General features: G+C 40.4%; 1 protein-coding gene across 4 annotated transcripts in view; it reads left to right on the top strand.

Moving 5' to 3' along the window:
- kcnn1a (potassium intermediate/small conductance calcium-activated channel, subfamily N, member 1a) overlaps positions 1-24,159 on the top strand; it is a 49,095-nt gene that overhangs the window by 5,286 nt on the left and 19,650 nt on the right. Inside the window, exons 1-3 of one of the 4 annotated variants that reach the window (XM_065276289.2) lie at positions 2,355-3,999; positions 12,036-12,482; positions 18,178-18,273. In XM_065276289.2, coding sequence (XP_065132361.1) covers positions 2,857-3,999; positions 12,036-12,482; positions 18,178-18,273 — 1,686 coding nt within the window. In that variant the 5' untranslated portion in view covers positions 2,355-2,856. Of the gene's footprint in view, positions 1-2,354; positions 4,000-12,035; positions 12,483-18,177; positions 18,274-24,159 lie in introns of those variants that run through there. The other 3 variants (XM_065276290.1, XM_065276287.1, XM_065276291.1) reach the window with 3 other exon arrangements.

The following is a 24,159-nucleotide window of genomic DNA, read 5'->3' as shown; positions in this document are numbered from 1 at the left end:
TCTCTTTCAACTCTCGACGCTCAGCGCCGAGCGCGGAAAAACCGCCGAGCGCCGGTTTTCAGCGCGGAAAAAACCCGCTAGCTGCTGGCTTATTTGAAAAACGCCGAGCTTCCATTGGAAACAATTGAAAACATGCGCCGGCCGCAGGCGTAAAAGTTTTGGTGTACACAGCCCCTTACAGTAACGTTAAAGAAAAGAACTTGCTTTGGCTCCACTCCAGGCTTTGAATACAAGTCGTCTTTATGAAAAGTGAATTTAAGAATTTTGCAATTTGTTAATCCGTCGTGCGATGGAGAACTTTAATCCATGGTCTACCGTTAGACAGAAAATAGAATTATCCTCCTGGACAAAATTATTACAAACTCACATTCCTTTCTTCTTCCCCGTGATAAAGAAATCACTTAAACTGATGCAGTTATCTTAACCTCTGACGACCTGTCACCAGCTTCAGACCCACTAGGCGTTGAAGGAGCGGAGCGGGCCGGTGACAAGACACTGTGTTGCGCTTTCAAAATAAAAGCATGCGAGTCAAATATTTTTCTCCCCCGCAGTATAATTTTTTTTGGGGGGGACAAATGTGACTGTCTCCAATATTGGAGGGGACACGTCCCCTCCATCCCCCCCGGTTCCTACGCCCTTGGCTTACATCAACTTTTACTAGCAGTGATTTTAAATTAATTTCTCCAAATAGCATGCCAAACTTTACCTGTCGAGTAGAAACTTTGTGTGGGAAGCCCAACCTGTGCTTTTAGCGCACACCAGCGTTTTAAATAGTCTCCCAAAAACACTCTGGTCTTGTTTCTTTCTTCAGAAACCTTTCTCTTCTTGTCAACAATTTATAGACACTTTTTCTCTTGTGACCCTCAGACATTTTGAAAAACATGGTGAGAATGCGAGCTTCAATGAATGGCTGAAACTGCAGACCAATACACACCTGAAAGTGCACATAAGCAGAAAGCGAACCTAGGGACGAGCATGTACGACGGCCTTACGTCAACATATCACCAGAATGATTGACAACTGGATGACCAATAGTCTTGATGATTCACCTGGAAAAAGAAAATCTTCCGCTATACCTTTATTTAAACCCAACAAGTTTGTCCCTTTTTGACGCCATGGGTGTGAGACTGTGTTGCAATAACCCAGCATTTTTTAGAGAGTATACATTTTTTTTGTACTAAATTCCTGCATGCCATAAAGGAGTTGCTGAAAGGAAATAAATAAGCTCATTAGTTGTTCTGCCTTCAGTTTATTTTTCATTAGTAAAGCCAGACATCTGTATTATCCATGGCAAAACATGCAGCTCTATTTTCATTGCCATTAAATCTCGTCTATCTTGTCTTCGACCATCATGCTTTGACCATCTATTTCTGGAACAAAAAGAGTGTTTTATGCAGTTTTATCAGGGTCATCACTAAAATTAATTAGACCCATTAAATACAGGTGGTTTCCTACAAGCCCAAATGAGTAAACTACACACTCAAAAAATGCTTTGTTGTTTCAACACACGGTTCTAAAATGTTTACAAACCCTAACGTTGTTTGTAATTAAATATATAACAGTATATATTTGACCAATTCACATTATTTTAAAGTGTACCACTGAGGGCACAGATGACAACATGTTTGCTCGAGACAGTGCAAGCTAGCACTGAGGTAAAGCTAATCTTTTACATTATAGCGATGACGCTGGTAGTGATGATTCTCTCAGACCAATAAGTGATCTACAGTGTTTTCGCGTCACGTTTGGTATCAGCTCGTCTTGCTTGGAACCCCATCCGAGGTAGTACGAAAAAAGTATCGGGACCACGTACTGCACCTAATGAAAAAGCTCCCAAAAGTAAGCTGACCCGACCCAAACTAAACCAAACCCTGGGGTACTATGCAATGGAAAAGCGCCATAAGTCTCTGAGACCATCATTTCTGGTTGTCCTTGCCTGTCGACTGCCTATGGTCTTCATGCTCATTTTTTTTAAAGCTCATCTCCATCCTCATTATCATCCAACAGAATGGCACATCCTTAATAATCTATCATTGATATTAATGAGGAATGTTATTTATAGCTTTGCACTCACAAATGCTTGACATCTTTCATCTGACATGAAATGTTGTATTTGTTTTTAAATCAGAACCAGTGAATGATGAAAGGGCATCTAGTAGCAATTGTATAGTAATTTTTAAATGAATAAGGAAAAACTATTGAGTGTTGTATCACACATATAAGCTGCTACAATTTCACCAATTACAAGAGAGATAGGCCTACAAGGAGAAAATAACTATATGTTCACCACCTGTATTATGCACACAGTATAGTAACTGTAAAAATGCTTAAAGATACAAAATGTTTTCACAAAGACATTTTAGTGCTTCAGTTATAGTGCTGAAATTACAGTGCTGAATTCATGCAATGCATACAAAATATTTATAAACTACATGATCATAAATAATGTTCCTCAAAATGACCATTAGAATATCCCACTACTGAATTAGCTACTGTACAAACATTTCAATATTTTCTGTATTTTCATAATTGTAATACACATCACCCTGCTTTTATACAGACATGTTTCAGACATTAACTATCTGAACTGCTTCTGACAACTGTTTGTCAAACAAGGACCACATTAGAGAAAATGTAAACATTTATTTATCAGTAAATTATAATTATTCTATTAATATTATCAGTAGATTAAATAATCTGTTAATGCAATCAGATAATGTAAATTATTTGTTTAAAATTTCGCTGTGCCCAATACCTCAACACTCAATTCTGATCTCAGGTTTAATCTTGTCAACTGTAAACATATAGAGCACGATATTGGCACGAGGGCGGTGTTATAACGTTCGTGATGACGTTATGAGGCAGGTCTTGATCAAACCCACCAATGAGACGAGCTCGCTTGCTTCTTTCGGGGCACATCGCAATGAATGGGTGTCGGTGCTTTACAAGGCGAAGGAGCAACCACAACAAGACGCGGATATTGAGGGCATGCGGCATCGATGCGCGGGAGCTGTCCAACAGCACCCCACCAACGACACGGACACGGTTGACTGTCAGAGCGTTTCAGCGCGCGTTTATAAGGACGGACCTCGTCCGGTGGCCCCTCTCTTTAGCCTGCCGCCCCCACCTCCATCGATAAAGGAGCGTCCCACCTCCTCACATCACAACCGACATGTACTGTCTTATCCGGAGCGTATCACCAGAAAGGACGGCGAGTGCCTGTCTTTGACCGGTCACAGCATCCTCACGCAGGCAGCGCGCGGTGACCGTCAGTTTGATCACAACCAAGCGGAGTTTCCAGGGCCCTCGTCCGGCTATCAGTGTCAATCTGAGGGGCTCTCACACTGCAGCCATCCTCCTCAGCACAAATCTTCCGTTTCCCCGCAGCCCTCCCCATCAGATCTGCTGCTGCCGCCGCCTCTGCCTTCGCGCATCTCTATAACGCGGGATAGTCGCCAAACGAGTGCTAATTGCGAACAAGAAACCGTGCAGCGTTGCGTTGGGGAGGGGGGGCGTCGAGACCAAAACCAGTTGCTGCAGCAACCTTGGTATAATCAAATAGGTGATCGTCAACAAAAGGACCCCTCCTCTGAGCCACTCTTACCAAACTCTGGCCAAGCACAGGTAAATGATTGCGAGGAGAGGCAATTAATTGATGCTCCGTTACCACCGTTGCAAGCTCAACGGCAATTATTGTTGGGCAGCAGCTTGCCTATCAACTACTGCATCGGTGGATCAGGGGAAGTGTTGCAGCATCAGGCAGGCGCACAGAAGCACAGCCTCCAGTGGCAGCAGAGTGACCGAGACGCCGGGTACCAAGAGAGGAAAATCGCACCTTGTCAACCAGAGCAGCAGTATCATGACGCTCAAAATGAACGCTCGTTACTGAGAAACTCGTCCGTCTCCAGTTGTGAAAACAGCAGTCCCCTGTACGGCTCCAGCAGTCAACTGTGGCCAGAGCCTCACGACAAGGAGGAAAAGAAAAAAGGCAAACACAAGGTAGGCTTATCTGTGGACATCAGATATTATTGAATGTGCCTGAAAACATTTGAAGCTACTGCGTTATAGGGACATGATGACCACGCCTGTCATGTTTTTGTTCTTTTGATGCATTAACACGAATGTTCGTTGTCGTGATGTTGACTCAGATATTGTAGATTTACAAAAGCCTGTATTCGAAAGCAGGCTATCAACACGACGAGCACACCGCATCTCATGCATACACAGACACGCACATAAAATGCTCTCTCTCTCTCTCTTTTTCTCTCTCTCTCCCTCTCTCTCTCTCTCTAGCTCTCCCTTACATTGAAAAACATGCATACAACATTTTTTGTATGTGCAGTGCCCAAATCTACACCATTATAGGGTTAAATATGTTAATAAAGAAAATAAAAATTGTAACATTGTAAACACAGGACAACACAGCTTTTTAAAACTGGACAAAAGAAAATCTAATTGGACAAAAGAAAATCTAGCACCAAATGCTGCTACTGCAACTAGTCTCAGTGACACACATGAAACTTTCAATTCATAAATCTGTGCCAATGTGCCTAAACTCTGCCCTCATTATTCCCCACAACAGAAACATCATGTTCTGATCATTCAAAACAACCAAATCCCATGTAGTGCTCTATTTTTCTGACCCAGCTGTTATCTGAAACTATGAATGAGGATTTACTCATGTCTCTGTTCTCCTTCCTGCGCTCTCTCAGGTCCTAAATACCCTTAATTAGGCCAATCACTGTAGGTTATCTTATTGGTGCGTGGTAAAGTATCTTACTTTTCATCCCGAACATTTACCAAAAAGTGAAAGTATTTAGTGATTATATTGATTTCTTGTCATTTAGAGGACTAGAGACATTCAACTGAAGGCTTTATAAAATATAAACAATATAGGAAAATATGGTGCAGCACAAATCAGTTTCTTGCAGTACATTGATATAGTGTTGTTTAAGTGACAAAGCATTGCCTTATAAGGTAGCATAAAACACACTATATAAACATTTGTTTAAATTCTTTTCTTGCTACATTGTCATGTTGCTAATAACCAATCTTAAAAGTGTAAAATTTCTGCATCACCAAACAAGATGACAGAAATAATGACTGTTTGATTTAGTGGCTGTGTCAAATGGTCAAACAGCAGTGATGTGTTGATAGCGACATAGAGCCACAGTGAAGCTTGACCTATGACTTACTACAGTAATGGACGTCTATGAATTTTAAAATGTGATATAATGAGGTATGTTTTTAAATTAAAGAAATTACATGCATTAATTTGAATAAAATTAATTTATGTGAGCCTGTATATGAAATCCAGGCTAAAGTCTGAAGTTTGATTTCACATTGATTTCAATCTTTAACATGGCCTTAGTCAGTATTAAATATATCAAGGTTATATTTTCACAGAATGTTCTTTACATTGTGTAAGATAATTTTATGTTGAAAACAGTAAATCACAAAAATTACTGCAGATGGGGTGTTCACAGACATATATGATTACAACCTAAAATTGCAGGAAGTAAGCTAACAAAGAAAAATAAACTTTCTTCATATCTGATGTAGGATAGTTAAAGGGAAGGATACTAATGAGGGTATAGAGTCAAAGGAAATTCATTTAGGCAGTAAGTCTTATCAGTTGGGCAGAATACAGCCGGCAGGGTGGAGTCGGAGACCTTTAGTTCTTCTGTACACTTTAGTCTATTGTGTGCAAGCTGTGTTATTGGAAATTATGCTCTGGTAACACAAACAAAGGGATTTTAAAAAAGACATCTGAAGATCTGCAACACCTAACCTCAACTTCAATAGCTGTCCCACAGGTCTGTTTATCTATACCACATTTTTTATTGTATCACTTTGATCTTTAAATTAAGATTGTTTAACTCAGGCATGTGTCCAGCTGGACTCTACACACCGTCTGAGATTTCCCAATTGAGATATTAGAAAAAAACTTAATGTCTAGTTTATTTTTCCTAAACTAATTAAACTAAAATGGATACACTTATATTTTGCTTGTTCAAAAGTTAAATGTATAGGAAGATAATATTTTTAATTAACTAATATAAAATTTTAACTGAGAAAAAATGTGCATGCTTATTTTTAAACAGGTATTTGTTATATTTTGTTCAACCAGTCTTACCTAAACAAAAAGTATTTTGACTAAGTGTAACCGATCAAGTATATACTGTTACAATATCCGATGACACAAACTGAATGAAACCTAATAGTACGTTGCTATTGTGGTTTGTGTGATATACTCATTTCTTCTTCCCACTTGTCTGCAGACTTCTCTTTTAAGTCTCTTTGACTTTGCTTTCTCACTGAAATGTTTAATAAACATCCCAAATGTAATTAACATATTATAGGATAAAATATTCTTTATAAAAAAGAAAAAATCTTTTAATGAAAATCTTTTACGAAGATGAAAGTCTTCATAAGAGAAACCATTCAGAAATGTGTTTTCTTTTTTGTGAAGTATTTAGAAGATTTTTCTTTAAAGAAGGATTTCAGTGTTAATAAAGATGATAGTCAAAGCACAAAACTGTTCAGTTCAAACTAATACATTTACATAGCAGTATGTCTGTACGAGTTTCTAATAGCAATGCCAATTTGGTTATTAAATGGCCACATCATTTCTTACAGAGAAAATACATTTTGATATTATTGTACTTACTTAAAACCTTAAGAAATGTGATGCTATTTTGGTAGTGATACCTGTTAAAATGCTACCTTGTAACTCAAGATAATGTGACTAATTTTATTAATTACTGAGCATCAGCTAGTTATAAAATAAATACTATATAAAATACACACTAAACACAGAAACAATCAAAGCCACAATTAAAATGTTATAGGATAAAGGATTACTTTAAGCATACATTTTCACAATAGAATATTTGCACACAAACACTGAAATGTATTTTGACTGTGAATTTGTATCCCACAATAATCTGCACGCTGTGTTTTTATATACTAGTGACCTTGCACAGTTGCTTTGGAAGAAAATATTAAAACGTTGCATAATTCATGTAAAAAATGTGCATTTCTATAATGTACTGCAAGTACCCTTTCCTGCCCACCTTGAACAAAATGTATCCTTTTAAAGAAGGACTTCTCTTTTAGGCATATATGTGCCTACTAGTGTTATGTTTTTGCATTATAGCTTTCGTAAAAAGGTAGATGCTCTCCACAAATCCTTCAACCACTAATGTTACTGTAGCTAGTTGCAGTGATTTTAATACCATCAAATTCAAAGTGGCCTCTTCGATGTTCAGAGCTATACCTATTAATAGTACTGACATTAAAAATCTGACACACTCAAAGTTGCATTAGCTGACAGGCTGTTTGGAACATGATGTTATATTAAGTGTATTAAAGGAGCAGATGAAATGATGTTAAAGTAAATCTTGTATGCCTACTCTAGAGTCTGAATTGTTAGACTTACACGTCTGTGGTTGACCCACGTGAAGGTTGTACATATACTCTTTTATGTCTTAAAGGTGCTCTAAGCGAATTGAAGCGTTTTAGACCATAAAACATTTTTTATTACATACCGGAAACATCTCCTCACTATCTGCTTGCTGCCTGTCCGCTGATCAAACTGTAAAAAAACGCGATCTCTGTAGACAGCCCAGGCTTCACAAACGGCAATATCAACAAATGGCCAAACTTAGCAGCACAAAACCAAACAAAGTATTCCAGCCAATAAACGACAAGAAGGATTTGGGGGTGGGGGTTGGGCGCGTTCATGAAAGCACGGAAGGGAGGGGGAGGGGGAGGAGTTAGCTACGCTCTGTCTGTTTGAAAACAGTTCAAACATCAACAGGAAGTGACGTTGCACATTATTCGCTTAGAGCGCCTTTAATATGATTTTAAACGCCTGACAGTCTCTGTGGTTATCATTTATAATCATTAAAGTTTCTTGAATGGTCAATTTTCTTTAAAGAGCACCTATTTCATTGCTAAAACAATGTTATTTTGTGTATTTGGTATAATACAATGTGTTCACGTGGTTTATCGTTAAAAAGCACATTATTTTCCACATACCGTACATTTTTATAGCCAGCTAATCTGTACGTTGTGATTGGCCTGAATACCTCTGATGTCAGCCAGAAACGTGACGCTCCTTACCATGTTTGAAAGATTCGGTTGCTAACAGGAGTTAACTTACAAGCTATGAGTCCGAAGTGGGAGGAAATATGATAATGTCGGTCTTGTCTACATCCAGTGGCGGTTCTACACGGAGGCCAAGGGTGGCCCGTGCCTCTGTAGACAAGTCCCTGGCCACCCCTGTGGCCACCCCGTGCTGACCAAATAAAAAAGTATACATTTATTTTGATTTTACACGCGAGCGCCAAAAGCGGAACTAATCCGACGCATAACGTTCTAAACGGGCAAATTAGAGCGGCGCACCCAACCACTGTAGCTGGCTGCGGGTGCTGGGTGCTGCTCAGCAAGTGTCTCAATTCGTTCCCAATTTTCCGATGTTGAGAATGTGTATGCAGGTTCGGGCACTGGTAAGGACTCTAGCTGACTTGACATTGGGACACTGTTCACTTGTTCTCCTGTGACGTGGCTGCTTAAGCGCGGTGATCATTTACAGCTGTTACTCATCAACAACCGGCAAAACCCACATCTCGCTAACTTTTTAAAGTTTACACATTGTAAAAAGCGCTGTAATTATGCTCTTACATATACGTGCATAAAATTGGAGGAATATAATTAAATGTGTCATATAAAAATGTTTACAATTTAAAATAAATATTATTTTAAATACTGATTAGATTGTGGTCCCTAACTGTCTAGCAATGTGTGTTTATATGTAAACTAAAACAAACGTTTGTCTTTATAAAAGTTTGCATTTCATAAAGTTTATTGAGTAGGCTCGCATGATTTTCGGTTGGGGGTCTTTAGAAAAGAGCCAAGCTCCCCTTTTGCACCTGCACTCACTCTTGTATTAAATAAAGATTTATATGATTGTAAAGTAAGATAAAGTTTATGGGGCAGTTTCCCGGAAAGGGATTAGACTAGTCCTAGACTAAAATAAATATAAGAGCTGTCCAAACTGAAAACAACTTGCAATGCCATATTTTAAAATACACCAGTGCCCTTTGTTTTGTTTCAAAATGCACACAAGTAATGTATTTAGTAAGGCATGTTTGTTAAAACTAGTTATATTTCCTAATTAAACTAAGGCCTCCTGTCTTAAACTAATTCCTGTAACCGCCCCTATAATCTTTAAATATAATTTCTTGCCGTTTTTTTATGTGCCCCTCTGGTAAAACACTGGCCCCTCCTTGGCCCCCCTAGTGAAATTTGTCTAGAACCGCCACTGTCTACATCACCAATCCCAGGAAGTAAACTGTAGCCTACAATCCGTGTGTTTGTTGTAGTCCAAGAAAAGAGATTTACATTGGAGACGATGACTCGCGTCATTGTTTACTTTGGGGTATGTACCTTTTGCATATCGTTGACATGTACTAATACACTTACACACCAAAGGAAAAAAAAAAACGTGAATCGGACAATATGCGTTCTTTAATACCCTAGGATAACACACAATATTTTTCATGTACTGTTGGTTGGAGTTTGGTGCAATTGCAATTTAACAGAAATGAAATGACTGCTTATGAATAACTAGCATGAAAATAGACTAGTTTGTGATGCAAATGTAAGGTGTGAGTAACACATTTTTGACAGCAACATTAGCAGTTTGTGATGAAACTTCTGTTAAAGCCTGATCTTTACATTTATCGTTGCTGATAAAGAATGCAGAGAGTAGCAAATCGCTCTATTAAAAAAACAAAACAACAACTTTGCTGGATCTAAGCATGCAATGTTGGTGTTTAACTTACACAACGAGACTCTTCTCAAACAACCATGCTGGTTGACCAACATTTTTGGCTGGTGAGCAGAATGGCTTTGCTGGTCCTTCATCTAAACAAGCATGGAAATTGATGTTGGTCTGAGAGCTGATCTTTAAAGCATGGTATGCCAAGGCTGTTTCGTCTTCATTAATAGCTGGCTCAGGCATCTGATATATTTCAATGTGGAACATTATTACATTATTTAATCCAGTAAAAGGATCAGAACACTGTGGTCTGTTGTAATCCTTTATAGTCAATGTCATTCGAACAACATATTGTCAGATAAAAGCTTTTAAAGGACTCTGAATTCACCAGAGTGTAGGTTTCGGTGTAATCAAGGAGAGAGCACAGCACAGACCTGGAGTCAGTCTTACATCATGGTGTTGCTCTATATTGGGATCTTAGCTGCTAACCATCACGATTGCTGCACATCACAGAGCTGTATGTTTTCTTTCCTTGTTCCTTGAGGCACTTTATTCTGTGTGGGAAATTTCCGCCGTGGCATTCCTTTAGAGAGCTGAAACAAAAAAAGGAATACTGCCTGATTTTTCTTCTGTCTTATGTCAGCCCAGTCTCACGAAATTATATACCAGTCACGTAATTTTTTGATTCTTTTTCGTGATTGTATCATGATTTTGTCATGTGTCATGTATTGGTTACTCAACTGTTTTGTCCTATTTTGTTCTGCCAATCTCACTTCCTAATATAGGCCTTACTATCTTTCTCTATTTTTTCCTTTTTCTTTCTTATAAAAAATATGCTAACCATCCCTTGTATACTGTGTTGGACTTGATGAGACTATTTCCAGTGCACTTTGTATTGCTGTTCTTGTGTTGTTATAATTGCTTATATTGTTTACCTCATTTGTAAGTCGCTTTGGACAAAAGCGTCTACTAAATGACTAAATGTAAATGTATTATCTTACTATTGTCGCTTCGGTTTAGGGTTAGATTTGCATTAAATGACATCCTTACCCAAACCCAACTCTAACCCTAACGCCAGGTGACAATGTTTTAAAATTTAGAAAATATAAAAAATCAGAAAAAAATAGTATAAACCAATACTTAAAGTGACATCCTAACGCAAACACCAAATCTAAACCGACACAAATATGGTTTGAAAATAGGAAAAAGCAGTTGAGTAACCAATATGTGACAATGACACAGAAATTCGTGATACGATCATGAAAAAACTTTGAAATTTGTGACAGTATCACAAAAAATTACGTTACTATAAGTAAATAATTTTGTAAGACTGGGTAGTTGCTTTAGGGGTACTTGGAAAGGTTTATATTTTGATTTGTTAAGCCTATTAAACATAAAATACACTCTTACAATGCTGGGTTGTTTTCAACCCAGTATTAGGTCAAAAAGGGACGAGCCCATGCTTGCTGGATTGTAATTTAACCTGTGCTATGTATTTAACCTATTTCAACCCAAAGTACTGGGTTCCGGGTTAATTTCAACCAAGCTGCTGGGCTCGTCCCTTTTTGACCCAACGCTATAGGTTGAAAGTAACCCAGCATTTTTTAGAGTGTAAAAACTTGGGACTGCTGTTGATAACACAATGGAATATATAGGGAATACAGATTCTGTAAACACATATATTCAGTATTCCTGAGTCTGCAGAAAAAGCATGAGAAATGCAAAGACTATAATCAAAAAAGCAGTAATAAAATCAAAATGTTACCCTGCTTGTGAAAACCCATCTAAAGTCATTATTTTGTGATTTACTGTTTAAATAATCCTGCTTAATGTAAAAAACATTTTGTAAAACATAAAATGATATCTTTAATATTGAGTGAGTAAGGTCATGTCAAAGATTGAAATCAATAATTGAAATCAAACTTTGATCCTCCTAATCTCATAATTAGATTATGAGACTTCATAACATGGATTTCACAGACAGAGTCACAAATGATATAATAACATTACCCATAACTGTATTAAAAGTGTTTAAATATTTTGTTAATGCTTAAAATGTTCAATATAATAGCAGGTGCTGCTACATCATGCATACATTTAACATTCAGTTTTTGCAATGCACTGTGGTGTTATGATGCCGGATCCTCTGAAGGTCTGGTCATGGAGCAGGGCCAGCAGAGTAGATTAATGTGCTTTTATTTTACATGCTTCTGACAGCTTTTTGTCTGTATTGGATTTTTGCTGACAGGCACATGCTGAGCGAACAAAGCTGAGCCATGCTGCATCCAAGGCCTCCCTCTCCGAGAGCAGTCACTCACTCCCTCAGATAGCCATGAACAGTTGCAAGTACAATGGAGGAGTGGTAAGACCGCTGGGCAGCCTGGCGGCGTCACGACGCAACCTAGCAGAGCATGACTCTGAGACCCAGCCACTCCAGACTCTTCACAGCTCCGGCCTGGAAGTGGTCGTCTCCAAGGGCGGCGAGGACCGCAGTAAGGCGTCCAATGAGAGCTTGGTCAGAGAGAGTGGCAATGCGCCGCAGAAGAAAAATAAAGATATCGGCTACAAGCTGGGCCACCGGAGGGCTCTTTTTGAGAAGCGCAAGCGGCTTAGTGACTATGCCCTGATATTTGGTATGTTTGGGATCGTTGTCATGGTAACAGAGACCGAACTCTCCTGGGGGGTTTACACTAAGGTACGTGGTTTCTTTCATTCTTTGGATGCTATCGCATGTTCGATGCATGTTAAGATCAATTGCATGCAATTTTATTTTGTCTGTCATTCGATAAAAACAATTTGTGTGTGGTAGTGATTCCTAAACTACTTGGGTAGGAGCATCCCAGGTGACGATAGGGGTATGGAGCCTTTATTTGGAATTAAAATAAAGTAATAGATCAAAATAACATTCGGATCAAGTTTATGTATACAATTTCATACATAAATATACGTTAGTACATTAGTGATTACAAATAAGTAGATAGGCTATGTATTCTCTACCACACCTGCACCGTACTTATGATTTATAATGTGAGGGGATCTTATTTAAATTTCTATAGGCAGTTCTTTCAAAACTGATTTGCATGCAGAGTGTCCTGTCTTGGGAAATTGCACAGAAAAAACATTACTACATTTTGGCACTATATGCATTTTTGGAAAAGTGAGGCCTTGTCAGTTTCTTACATGAAGAATCATGCTGCCTTTAAGTGCAGTTGGAAATAATGTCATTCCAAGTTCCAAGCAAACGAATTACCAAGCCAAGTCGTATTTACATGTGGAAACTCAGAATGTTAAATGATACACAAAATGCTGACTTGTGATGTTGCACTGGTTGTTTTTATTTTCAGAACTGTAAAACAGCAAGCCTTTATTCATGTGGTGTAAAAGCTATTCGCTGTTTTAAGTTGAAATGAAAATGAGGTCCACAGGAGAACATTCTCCATTGTTTTGTTTACTACTACTGTGTTTTTTTCTGACTTAAACACAGTACATGTACAAGTTAAATACAGACTCATGTTGGACGATCGTACACTCTTAGAACAAATGTGTTAAAAACAACACATTACTGTGTTGGTTGGTTAAATGCGTTGTCCCAGAATCCACCCATCTCTGTGTTATTATTGAAACAACACATTTTGTGTTACTTTCAACACACAATCAACACAAAATGACACATAATGTGTTAAAAGCTTAACGCAAAAAGATGTGTAAAAATTTAACACATCCTTTCTATGAGTGTATTTTAGAGACAAGTCACCACAAGAATATATCCAGAGTTTCCATGTTAGGAAACTATGTCCATTAAAGTTCATGACAAAAGCAAATAGTTTTCAAACATAAGAAATTGTAATTGTGAATGCTGACGTTACAATCTAGCAGTTTCTATATTATAATGACATGTAACATGTTTTAGTGGGAAAATAACACAGAAATAGCGTAAACCAAACAAAAACTATGCAAACTGTAACAAAAACAGTTTTCCTGTTTACTTTATGAAAAATTGGTCACACTTTATTTTACGGTATCACTGTTACAGTGTAATTATACTTTTAAGTACTAAGTAATAATCATTAATAACATGTACTTACTATAGGGTTGGGGTTAGGATTAGGGTTTGGTTTAGGGTTAGTTGCATGTAATTATGCATAATTTACTGTTATTACTATAATAATTACATGTAACATGTGTAAAAGACACCGTAAAATAAAGTGTTACCGAAAAATGTATGCATGCTGCATCAATTTTTAAAACTTAACATGCCCGTACAAGTTGCCTTTTACAAAAGGCATGGGAATCTTAGTAATTTTAATTAATTGTTCATTATACATTGGTATTCCATAAACATATTCCATACATTTAAAGCATAAGGTTGACATGTAAAACTAAAATGCAGGAGTTTTGCTAAATTATTCATTACCATTGAAAACAATCTTCCTTCTGTCATGTTGAAAATCGACATACTCCAGTCCGTACAGCGTCACAACTCGGCACTGGTGTATCATCTATAATCAAGAGTTCACAATAAATAAATGTGATTTTCTATGGTCCTTCATGTGCTCAGAACCCATAATTGTAATCGATTTGAATGCAAACATTACGAGGTTAGGTTTCTTAATTAAAAGTAAATCTTTTTATATACATTTTTTAAGTGTGTAAAATAACCCCCTTAATAAATATGTTTATATTTATGTAAAAATGTAGTATACTAGAGTATACATAGTGTTATTGTAGTCTACAGAATGTGTGCGAATCTTACAAAGGGAATTAATGAAGTAAGTCCATGAACACTAAAATAGGCATAATTTGACACATATAGCTGCCAAATTGAATCATAATACATTGAATAGTGTGATAAAAGTACTAACCTTATATGTCTTAAGTAATATTATGTGTTACTCTGCCAATATTACATTGTCATGCCATCAGAATTGTAAAATTGTATTTACATTTATGCCTTTGGCAAACTATTGTATAAAAAAGCAACTTTCAGTACATTCAATCTTTAGTATAGTGAAGGTGACGTGATCAAGTGTGAAGTACGGTAGCCGCACTGCAAGTCACAAACACATACAGACGCAGAGGAGTGGGCAGCTATCACGCCAGCGTCCAGGGGGCAATTGGTGGAAAATGTGCCTTGCTTAAGGGCACCACAGTCACAACCTGCCAGCCGTGAGATTTAAACCAGCGACCTAACCATTACGCCGCGACTGCCCCATACAGAGGGCATATAGTTTGCCAGAGTGTGTTGCCTGGGAATTAAACCCATAACCTTTGCATTACTTCTTTGCTAAGTTTACAGGTTTACAAAACCTAAAAACAGTGTTATTTGACATTTACGGATGATGTTCACTTTCAGTGCCTTACTGTAAATAATACTGTGTAAATAAATAAATAAATCAGGAGGATTTAACAGTTTTTTTTGTGATAACATTATGCCCCAAATGCTGTCAACTGAGCGTAACTTGTAATATTTCTTGTAATGTCAAGAGATTCAATAAAAATAAGCTAAACTATTCACATTGAAGCATGATCCTCTGTACATCTAAGATGATGATCATGATTTTTTTGACCTTGGGCATATATACTGTAGTAGTATTTACATCACATTAATTTTCGTCCTCTAAACCTCATGGTTCCACCTTGGCACTTAGAACGTGGAATAGCCATAGGTATTTTCCATCTGCTTATGTTTTGTAGTCTTTTTCACACACAGTGCTGGAGGTCTTAGATAGCATAAAAGCTTTAAACTTTGTTGTAGACCTGTGTTACAGGCAAGTCCCAGAGCAATTCTTTATACAGGGTCCACAAAATGAGGTGTTTGGTACTGTGACCACTCAGCTCCCTTGAGATTGGGATTTTGTAATGGTTGTGCTATTTCTAGCCCTGTGGGAGAGAACTGCTACACTGCTACTGTCACATTCAGCTGAATTAAATGAATAATCACATGGCTTGATCTTGCAAGGAAAATAGATAAGTAAAACTAAGAACAATAGTGTATGAATGTCAATGTAAAAGAAAGGCATTTCAGATGTATTTGTGCAGAAAATTACCCTTGGAAAAAGCCCTTCAACAGGTGCATTACTATGTAATTTGTCACACGGGAAATTTATAACAATTTGAGACCTAATTTTTCTCTTAGAGAGACCATTGGGGACCCGGGGTTAAATTAGATGGGGTAAAGGAGAAGGGAGTCTAATTTCACTGTTAAAATGAAATCTTTTAATTGCTTTTCTTTAGTTTCTATATAAATTATGCAGACTTTCTCAGTTGCTCAGATTCTTTGTGACAAAGCATAAAATGTAAACTTTGCACCACAGTTTTTAAAATTAATTAAAATGTATAAAAGTGTTGTATTAGTATCTTTGTAACTATAAGGAAAAAGCCTTGGAAAATAACTTTGCTAAATTTGACCAGAACTGGGTCAGTAATAAAGGGAAATTAAGTCCTGGTTAATTGGCTCCAGTTTTCAAGATACAGCTTCAGGTCAAATTTGCATAAATTTTTTTTATTTTCTGCGATTATAATTTTTCTGCTAAATTTGATATAGCAATGAGAATGGTACCACACAAATTTATAATTTTATTGACACCAAAAACATAGCGTTCAATCATTTATTTTTACATTTTAATGTTTTTTTTCATGAAAAAGTGATGGAAATTTATGATGCATATCTGACAAAATGTACTCTGCAATGAAGACCATTAAATTATACTCTTTAGTCTCAAAGTGAAGATAAATGTATAAACTTTCATATGATAGCATTTTTAATGTTCTACCATACTTTTTGGAGACCCTACCTCCCTTGTAGGCAAATATACTCACCTGTATATAGATAATAAGTTTTTATTGTAAAATATCTTGAAAACCAGCACCTTTATCACCTTTTTTCTATTTCATCTAATCAAAATTTTGATAATTTCCCAAAATTTGTAGACCAGTGTTATAATTTTAAAATAATAGCCTTTTTGTACCTACAGTTACAAAATGTTGTTGGCCTTTGTTGAGAAGTCTATAGCAGTGGTTCTTAACAGGTTTTGCTTCAGGACCCTGATTTTACTTTGGACATTGAGTGGCGACCGAACACTTGACCAAAATGTTTTTGTATCATAGTAAACAAAATCATTTGAACATTGAAACATTATTATTATTATTATTACTTCCATAAACTACACATGCCAAACAATTAGCAATTTATTTAATATCACAGACTAAATAGGAAAATTAAATATTTTTTAATTGTGTTTTAATGAGCACAATCTCATGTCAGTTCATACGTATTTTATAAGGTGGCTAATTAGTATGAATTTGTGTGACAGAATTTAGACATTTTTGCTTCCCCCCTGTGACATAGGTTTAAGGGTGGGGGATGTGGTATCATTATTGACTTTTTCTAATGTTTTTGTTTGATTCTTTTCATACAAAATAGTCAACTCGTTAAATACATACAGATCAGGTTGCTTTTTATAGTTTGAGTGTCTTTGTTGAGTTGGTTACTTGAAGTTTGCAGCTTTTTTTCTCCTGACAAAAAAATGTAGGGAATTTAAATGTGATGTTTGCTGTCTTACCTCATATTTGCTTTATTTTGGCATCCTCTACACCAGTGGTTCTTAACGTTATTCCTCGAGGCCCACTGCCCTGCACATTTTGTATGTCTCCCTTATTTAACACACCTGATTCAAATCATCAGCTCATTAGAAGAGATCTCAATGAACTGAACGGAGTCTGCCAGATAAAAGAGACATACAAAACATGCAGGGCAGTGGGCCTCCAGGAATAATGTTAAGAACCACTGCTCTACACCAGGGCTTGGCAACGTCGGTCCTGGAGTGCCGACGTCCTGCAGATCTTAGTTCCAACCCTGATAAAACCTTGCCTACCTGTAGTTTTCAGGTGACTCTTTATTCCTTGAATAGTGGTTCAGGTGTACTTCATTAGAGCCATAGCTAAACTCTGCAGGACATCGGCTTATTGTTTTATCCTGCTGTCTTCAAGCAGACCAAATACTGGAACTACAGTATACATTTTAATAGCTTAGCTGACGTATTCATGGGGACTTTAAACTTCCCCAGAATGAGCAACACTCTAAATTCTGCTGGGTTATTTTTAACCCAATGCTGGGTAAATATTGGACAGAACACATGTTGGGATATAAATAAACTTTTGCTGGGTTGTTATCCCAACCATGAGTTGAAATTGAAACTGATGCAGTGAAGTGTATTTTGATCCAGATGGTTTAGACAGCATCTATTCATCATAAAAAAATGTTTCATTTACTAAGTATAATTTTATTTACTTGCCCACAGGCTAGTGTAAGTGAGACCATGTGGTATGCATAATCTTTTGGCAGTTATTCCAATGAAAAACTAATGGTGTGTTTTTTTCTCCTTTTGCAGGAATCTTCATACTCATTTGCACTGAAATGCCTTATCAGCCTTTCCACTGTTATTTTGCTTGGTCTTATAATAATGTACCACGCTCGGGAAATACAGGTCAGTCTAATGCAGGAGCCCTAAGAGAGTGCTTGAATATCAAGAATCATAAATATTAAAGTTGATCATCTTTTAATTTATTATTTATTGGTGCTTAAGGTGAAGTGTGTAATTTATGTCCATTTCTTTTTCTAATTCCCTTAATGTCTCTAAAGCCATCTGAACAGATCAGTCACCTTATGCTGGTCCAAGCAGTACGTCTTCTCTTTTAAGCAGGGAATTACTGTTTTTAAATCTACCCTAATGTAGAGCAAATATTGCTGTGTCATGAGCATGCACAAACAAGCACTGAGACCCACTTTATTGCATTTTGGCAAGGAAAAGTCTACAAATCTGAAAAAAGTGAAAGTTGGATTAATTTTTTTCTTTATATATATTTTTTCTTTATTCATTTATTAAGCACTTTTACACAACTTGTCATTGAAAGTGCTGTACAAACACATAATCATAAAACATACATCATTAACACCACATATAAATAACAGTGAAATAAAACCCCTCAATTTGATAATCTAGAAATTCAAAGACTATACCCCGTTAAATGCTAAAGCTAGGAGGTATTCTTTAAGCGTATGTTTAAAAGCAGTAAGTGTATGTTCCAATCTGATATAAAGGGGTAGATCATTTCAAAGTTTAGGAGCTATAGCTACAAAAACTCGATCTCCACTTCTCCATTTTGTCCTTGGAGTCGTTAAAAACAGCTGGTCAGCTGACCTCAAGAATTGTTTTGGTTCATATTTCTTAATAAGACTTGCCAGGTACCATGGAGCCATACCATACAATGCTTTATAAATGAAAATAAAAATTTTAAAATGTATTCTGTAGTCGATCAGTAGCCAGTTTAAAGAGCTCAATACTGGAGTAATGTGGTCTCGCTTACAAGTACCCGTCAAAAGTCTCGCAGCAACATTTGAACTGTCAGTGTCTTATTTATGCCAACATATAGCGCATTGCAGTAGTCTAATCTTATAAATATAAATGCATGAATGAGCTTTTCGTGATCACGAGTGGACAGAAATGGTTTCACTTTCGCTATTAATCTCAAATGATAGAAGCAAGACTTCACGAGAGAATAAATTTGTCTCTCAAAACTGAGATCACTGTCAAAAAAACACCTAAATTTTAAACTAATGGCTTACAAAAGGGGGCTAAGTCACCGAGATCATCAACATTATTTGGAACTCTAAACCACACAATTTCAATTTTCTCTTCATTTAGTTTTAAAACATTTTGAGATAACCATGATTTAATGTCATGTATACAATTACGCAACAACTCTATTTGGTTCCTGCTGTTCTTTTTCAAAGGGAGATAAATTTGCATATCATCTGCATAAAAGTGAAAGGGGATTCCATGCTTGCTAAAAATTGACCCAAGGGGTAACAGATACAAAGAAAACAAGATTGGGCCGAGAATAGACCCCTGTGGGACCCCACTAAGCAGAGAGCCAGGATGTGAACAATCTCGACCGATATTTACTGAAAAGGTTCTATTTAAAAGATAAGACTTGAACCATGCAAGCACTGTACTTTGAATTCCTACTACATTTTCTAGCCGTTAAAGTAAAATCTTGTGGTCAATGGTATCGAACGCAGCGCTGAGGTCAAGTAAAACAAGAACTGCTGAAGACTCTGAGTCGACTTCAGTCAGTAGGATTAACTTAAAATATTACTTCAATTGTTAACACCTAAAAAAAATGTTTTTTTCAACAGTAAAATCTTTTATGTGATGCTAATCAAAGTCATTTTTAAGTAGATCCAAACTTTCACTTTTTAAAGTGTATGCTTGTCTCAACATATTACAGTCTAAAAATGCTGGGTCAAAAGGGGATGAACCCATTCCTTTGGGTTGTAATTTGGGTCAAAGATGGGTCAAATATTAACATTTTCAGGGTTGATATAAACCAACGGCTGCAGTTCCCTTTCAGTCGGTCACTACGACGTCACGTCGTGACCGACGAATTGGGAACTCGCTTAGAGAGACCAATCTGCTTCGAATACTACTAAAACGCCAATGAACTTGGCATTGAGATATTTGCATAATGCTGGCGCCGCCCCGCCAGGTGCGTATATAAGCAGCAGGTGCAAATAAGGAAATTAGCTTTTTATCGCTTCGAAAGCCGGCAGTATCTGCTACTGAGAAGCTACTTTACTCTGGTGGGATTCGATTGCTGAAGTTGGTTGGACTAGCAGTACCACAGCGGACGCTTCGCTTAATTCCACGACTCTACACCTGTTTGTTGTTTTGAGTTTAGTGTGTGCGTTGCCTTTCCCTGTGCGCATCATCAACTGAGCATCTGAGTGAATTTCCCTAAAAGAGTGATACGAGAGAGCTTTGTGCCTTGTTAAAGGCAGCCACTCTCTCGTATATCCGGACATCAGCGTCCTTTTCAGGATGGCTTTTCGTCCGTGCGATCTTGGGTGCGGCAAGTACATGGGTCCGAAGGACGGTCACGAGCGTTGTCTTTCGTGTTTGGGCATCGAGCACGCAGAGGCAGCGTTCGCTGGGGGTAAGTGTTCTCACTGCGAGAACATGTCCCTTGTGGATTTGCGCAGACGGTTGTCTTTCCTCCGGGAAAAACGCAACCCTCGTCATGCGAGTGCTGAACGCCGCCACGGTGCGGCTGTGAAGCTCTCTAAGGACGACCTGCGCATCACTGTGCTGAGCCGAGCGGGGGATTCGTCCTCAGGCTCTCAGCCTCCTCATCCACAGCCGGTTGATGTGCCGATGGAGACTTCAGCGTCGTGTTCTACGATGTCTCTAGAATCCATCGCGCCGCCCTCCGGGTCCACCGACGCCGCAGCATCCGAGGGTGGGCCTCCTCCCCCTGACGTGGACCCCGACGCCCTTCCTCCCTCTGGTCGGGTTGGGACGCCGGAGTTCGATCCAGAGATGGTGGCCGTGCTCGCTCGAGCGGCGGAGACCGTAGGGTTAGAGTGGGTTCCCCCCCTCAGCCCGAACCGTCCCGCCTGGATGATTGGTTCTTTGGAGCTGCCCGGGTTTCACAACCCTCTCCACCGGTGCCTTTCTTCCCCGAGGTGCACGAGGAGCTGACTAGAACCTGGAAGTCGCCGTTTTCCATGAGATTACGGCCGTTTCAGCCCTCCCCCCTCACCTCCCTCACCAGCGGAGCCGCTAAGGGTTACACGGGGATCCCTCCCGTGGAGCGTGCTGTCGCGATGCAACTTTGTCCGGCTCACGCTCCCTCTTGGAAGGACCGCCCAACCCTCCCCTCTCGTGCCTGCAGACAGTCCTCCGGTTTAACGGGCGCTGCCCACCAGGCATGTGGAGAGGCGGCTTCAGCCCTGCACGCAATGGCGTTGCTGCAGGTTCATCAAGCGAAGGCCTTGAGGGATCTGCACGAGGGAGGACACGACTCGCCTGTCCTTTCGGAGCTCCGGGCTGCCACTGATCTGGCTCTTCGCGCTACGAAGGTGACAGCGCAGGCGATTGGTCGTGCCATGTCCACGATGGTGGTCCAGGAACGCCACTTATGGCTATGTCTGGCGGACATGTCGGATGCGGAGAAGAACAAGTTCTTAGACGCTCCCGTGTCCCAGGCTGGTCTCTTCGGTGAGTCGGTGGAGTCTTTTGCCCAGCAGTTCTCCGCCGCCCAGAAGCAGACGGAGGCGATCGCTCAGATCATGCCCCGGCGCAAGCGACCTGCATCTCGCCCTCCAGCGCCGGCGGCCCCGTCTGCTCCTCGCCGAGGGCGCCCTGCGGTGGCTGCCTCCACCCCCCCCACTAGAACATCTTCCAGGCCACGGAGGGGGAACAGCCGTCGGCAGCCCGCCCTGCCCGCCCCACCCGCTTCCCGTGGTAAACGGAAATCGAAGCGGCCCTGAGACGGGCGACCTGGAATTGGATGGGATCACTCTTCGGGAGACGGTGACGGCATCGCTCCCTCCACCGGTAGAGGGCCGGATGGAGAATCCTTGGTTTCGTTTTGTTTCTGTTCCGCCGGCATCTCAGCCGGCACCCACAAAACCACAAAAAGAGTGCATTCCTATTCCTTCTCCAGGTCTTCAGAGGATCGAGAGAGATGTGAGCGGGCATTCACATGCTCTTCCTCCCTCTCCTCTATCGCCAGCGGGTGTTCTGAGGAGTCCCAGCTCTCCGCTGAGGAGACGGGACCACCAGCACCCTCTTCGGAGTCTGTGCTCTCCGCTGAGGAGACCAGACGACCGTCACCCTCAGCGGGCTCAGGTCAGTGTCACACACACACATACTGTAGATACTTATGCTGTCCCAGCAGACGTACCGGCAGTACCACCTGTCCCACTCCGCCGCCCCCCCGCGGGTACCCCGGTAGTGCCGTTAATTCCCCTCGTACGGTCCCTGGGGGCTTGGCTTCAGCTTCCCAGCCCGTCTCGTTGGGTTTTACGCACTGTCCGCCTCGGTTACGAAATACAATTCAACCGGCACACACCCAAATTCTCGGGCATTCGTTTCACCACGGTGAAAGCGTCCGATGCACATGTACTGCGTGCAGAGGTCGAAGTCCTGCTGGCGAAGGACGCGATCGAGCCGGTCCCTCCAACCGAGATGAGATCGGGCTTCTACAGCCCGTATTTTATAGTACCCAAAAAGGGCGGGGGGTTACGACCGATCTTGGATTTGCGCGTTCTGAACAAATCTCTGCAGAGGAGGTCTTTCAGGATGATAACACCGAAGCAAATATTCAATTCAATTCGCCCCCAAGATTGGTTTGCGGCTATAGACCTGAAAGACGCGTACTTTCATGTGTCCATTCTCCCTCGTCACAGACCGTTTCTCCGGTTTGCATTCGAGGGACGGGCATACCAGTACAAAGTTTTACCGTTCGGGCTATCCCTCTCTCCCCGTGTGTTCACGAAAGTAGTGGAGGCGGCGTTAAAACCCCTCAGAGAGAGCGGCGTTCGCATATTGGCTTACCTCGACGATTGGCTTACAATAGCGCATTCTCGACGGACGCTTTGCGAACACAGAGATTTAACGCTTCGGCATCTCGCCCGTTTGGGTCTTCGGGTCAACTGGGAAAAGAGCAAACTCTGCCCCACGCAGAGGATCTCTTTTCTCGGGATGGAACTGGACTCGATCGATTTATCAGCGCGTTTGACAGAAGAGCGCGTCCAGTCAATTCTGACTTGCCTCGGTTCATTCCGAGGGAAGAATGCGGTCCCGCTGAAACAATTTCAAAAGCTCCTGGGGCATATGGCAGCAGCAGCGGCCGTGACACCGCTCGGACTGCTCCATATGAGACCGCTTCAGCGTTGGCTTCACGATCGAGTCCCGAGGAGAGCGTGGCGCGCCGGCATCCATCGTGTAACCATTACACCTGCGTGTCGCCTAACATTCCCCCCGTGGTCGGACCCCGCGTTTCTCAGGGCCGGTGTGTCCATGAGACAGATCGCTCGGCATGCTGTTGTACATACAGATGCGTCCGACACGGGCTGGGGTGCCACGTACGACGAGCTTACGGCTTCGGGGGTGTGGACAGCACCCCAGTTGCACTGGCATATCAATTGCCGAGAGTTGTGGGCAGTATATCTGGGACTTGTACGCTTCGCTACGGAGCTGCGAGGGAAGGATGTACTAGTACGCACCGACAACACTGCGACCGTTGCGTATATCAACCGTCAAGGCGGTTTGCGCTCCCGTCACCTGTCGCATCTCGCTCGTCATCTCCTCCTTTGGAGTTAGAAGCATCTGAGGTCCCTTCGTGCCATTCACATTCCGGGCTCGCTCAATACAGCGGCGGACGCGCTTTCTCGAGCTGCGCGCCCCGGCGAATGGCGACTCCACCCCCAGACGGTCCAGCTAATTTGGAAGAAGTTCGGTCGTGCGCAGATAGATCTGTTTGCGTCGCCGGACGATACCCACTGTCGCCTATTTTATTCACTAACC

This window comes from Paramisgurnus dabryanus, chromosome 6 (assembly GCF_030506205.2).
Source record: "Paramisgurnus dabryanus chromosome 6, PD_genome_1.1, whole genome shotgun sequence".
Classification (NCBI taxonomy): Eukaryota; Metazoa; Chordata; class Actinopteri; order Cypriniformes; family Cobitidae; genus Paramisgurnus; species Paramisgurnus dabryanus.
The sequence above is the reverse complement of the archived record's forward strand: the minus strand, read 5'-3'. Positions and strand labels throughout refer to the sequence as shown.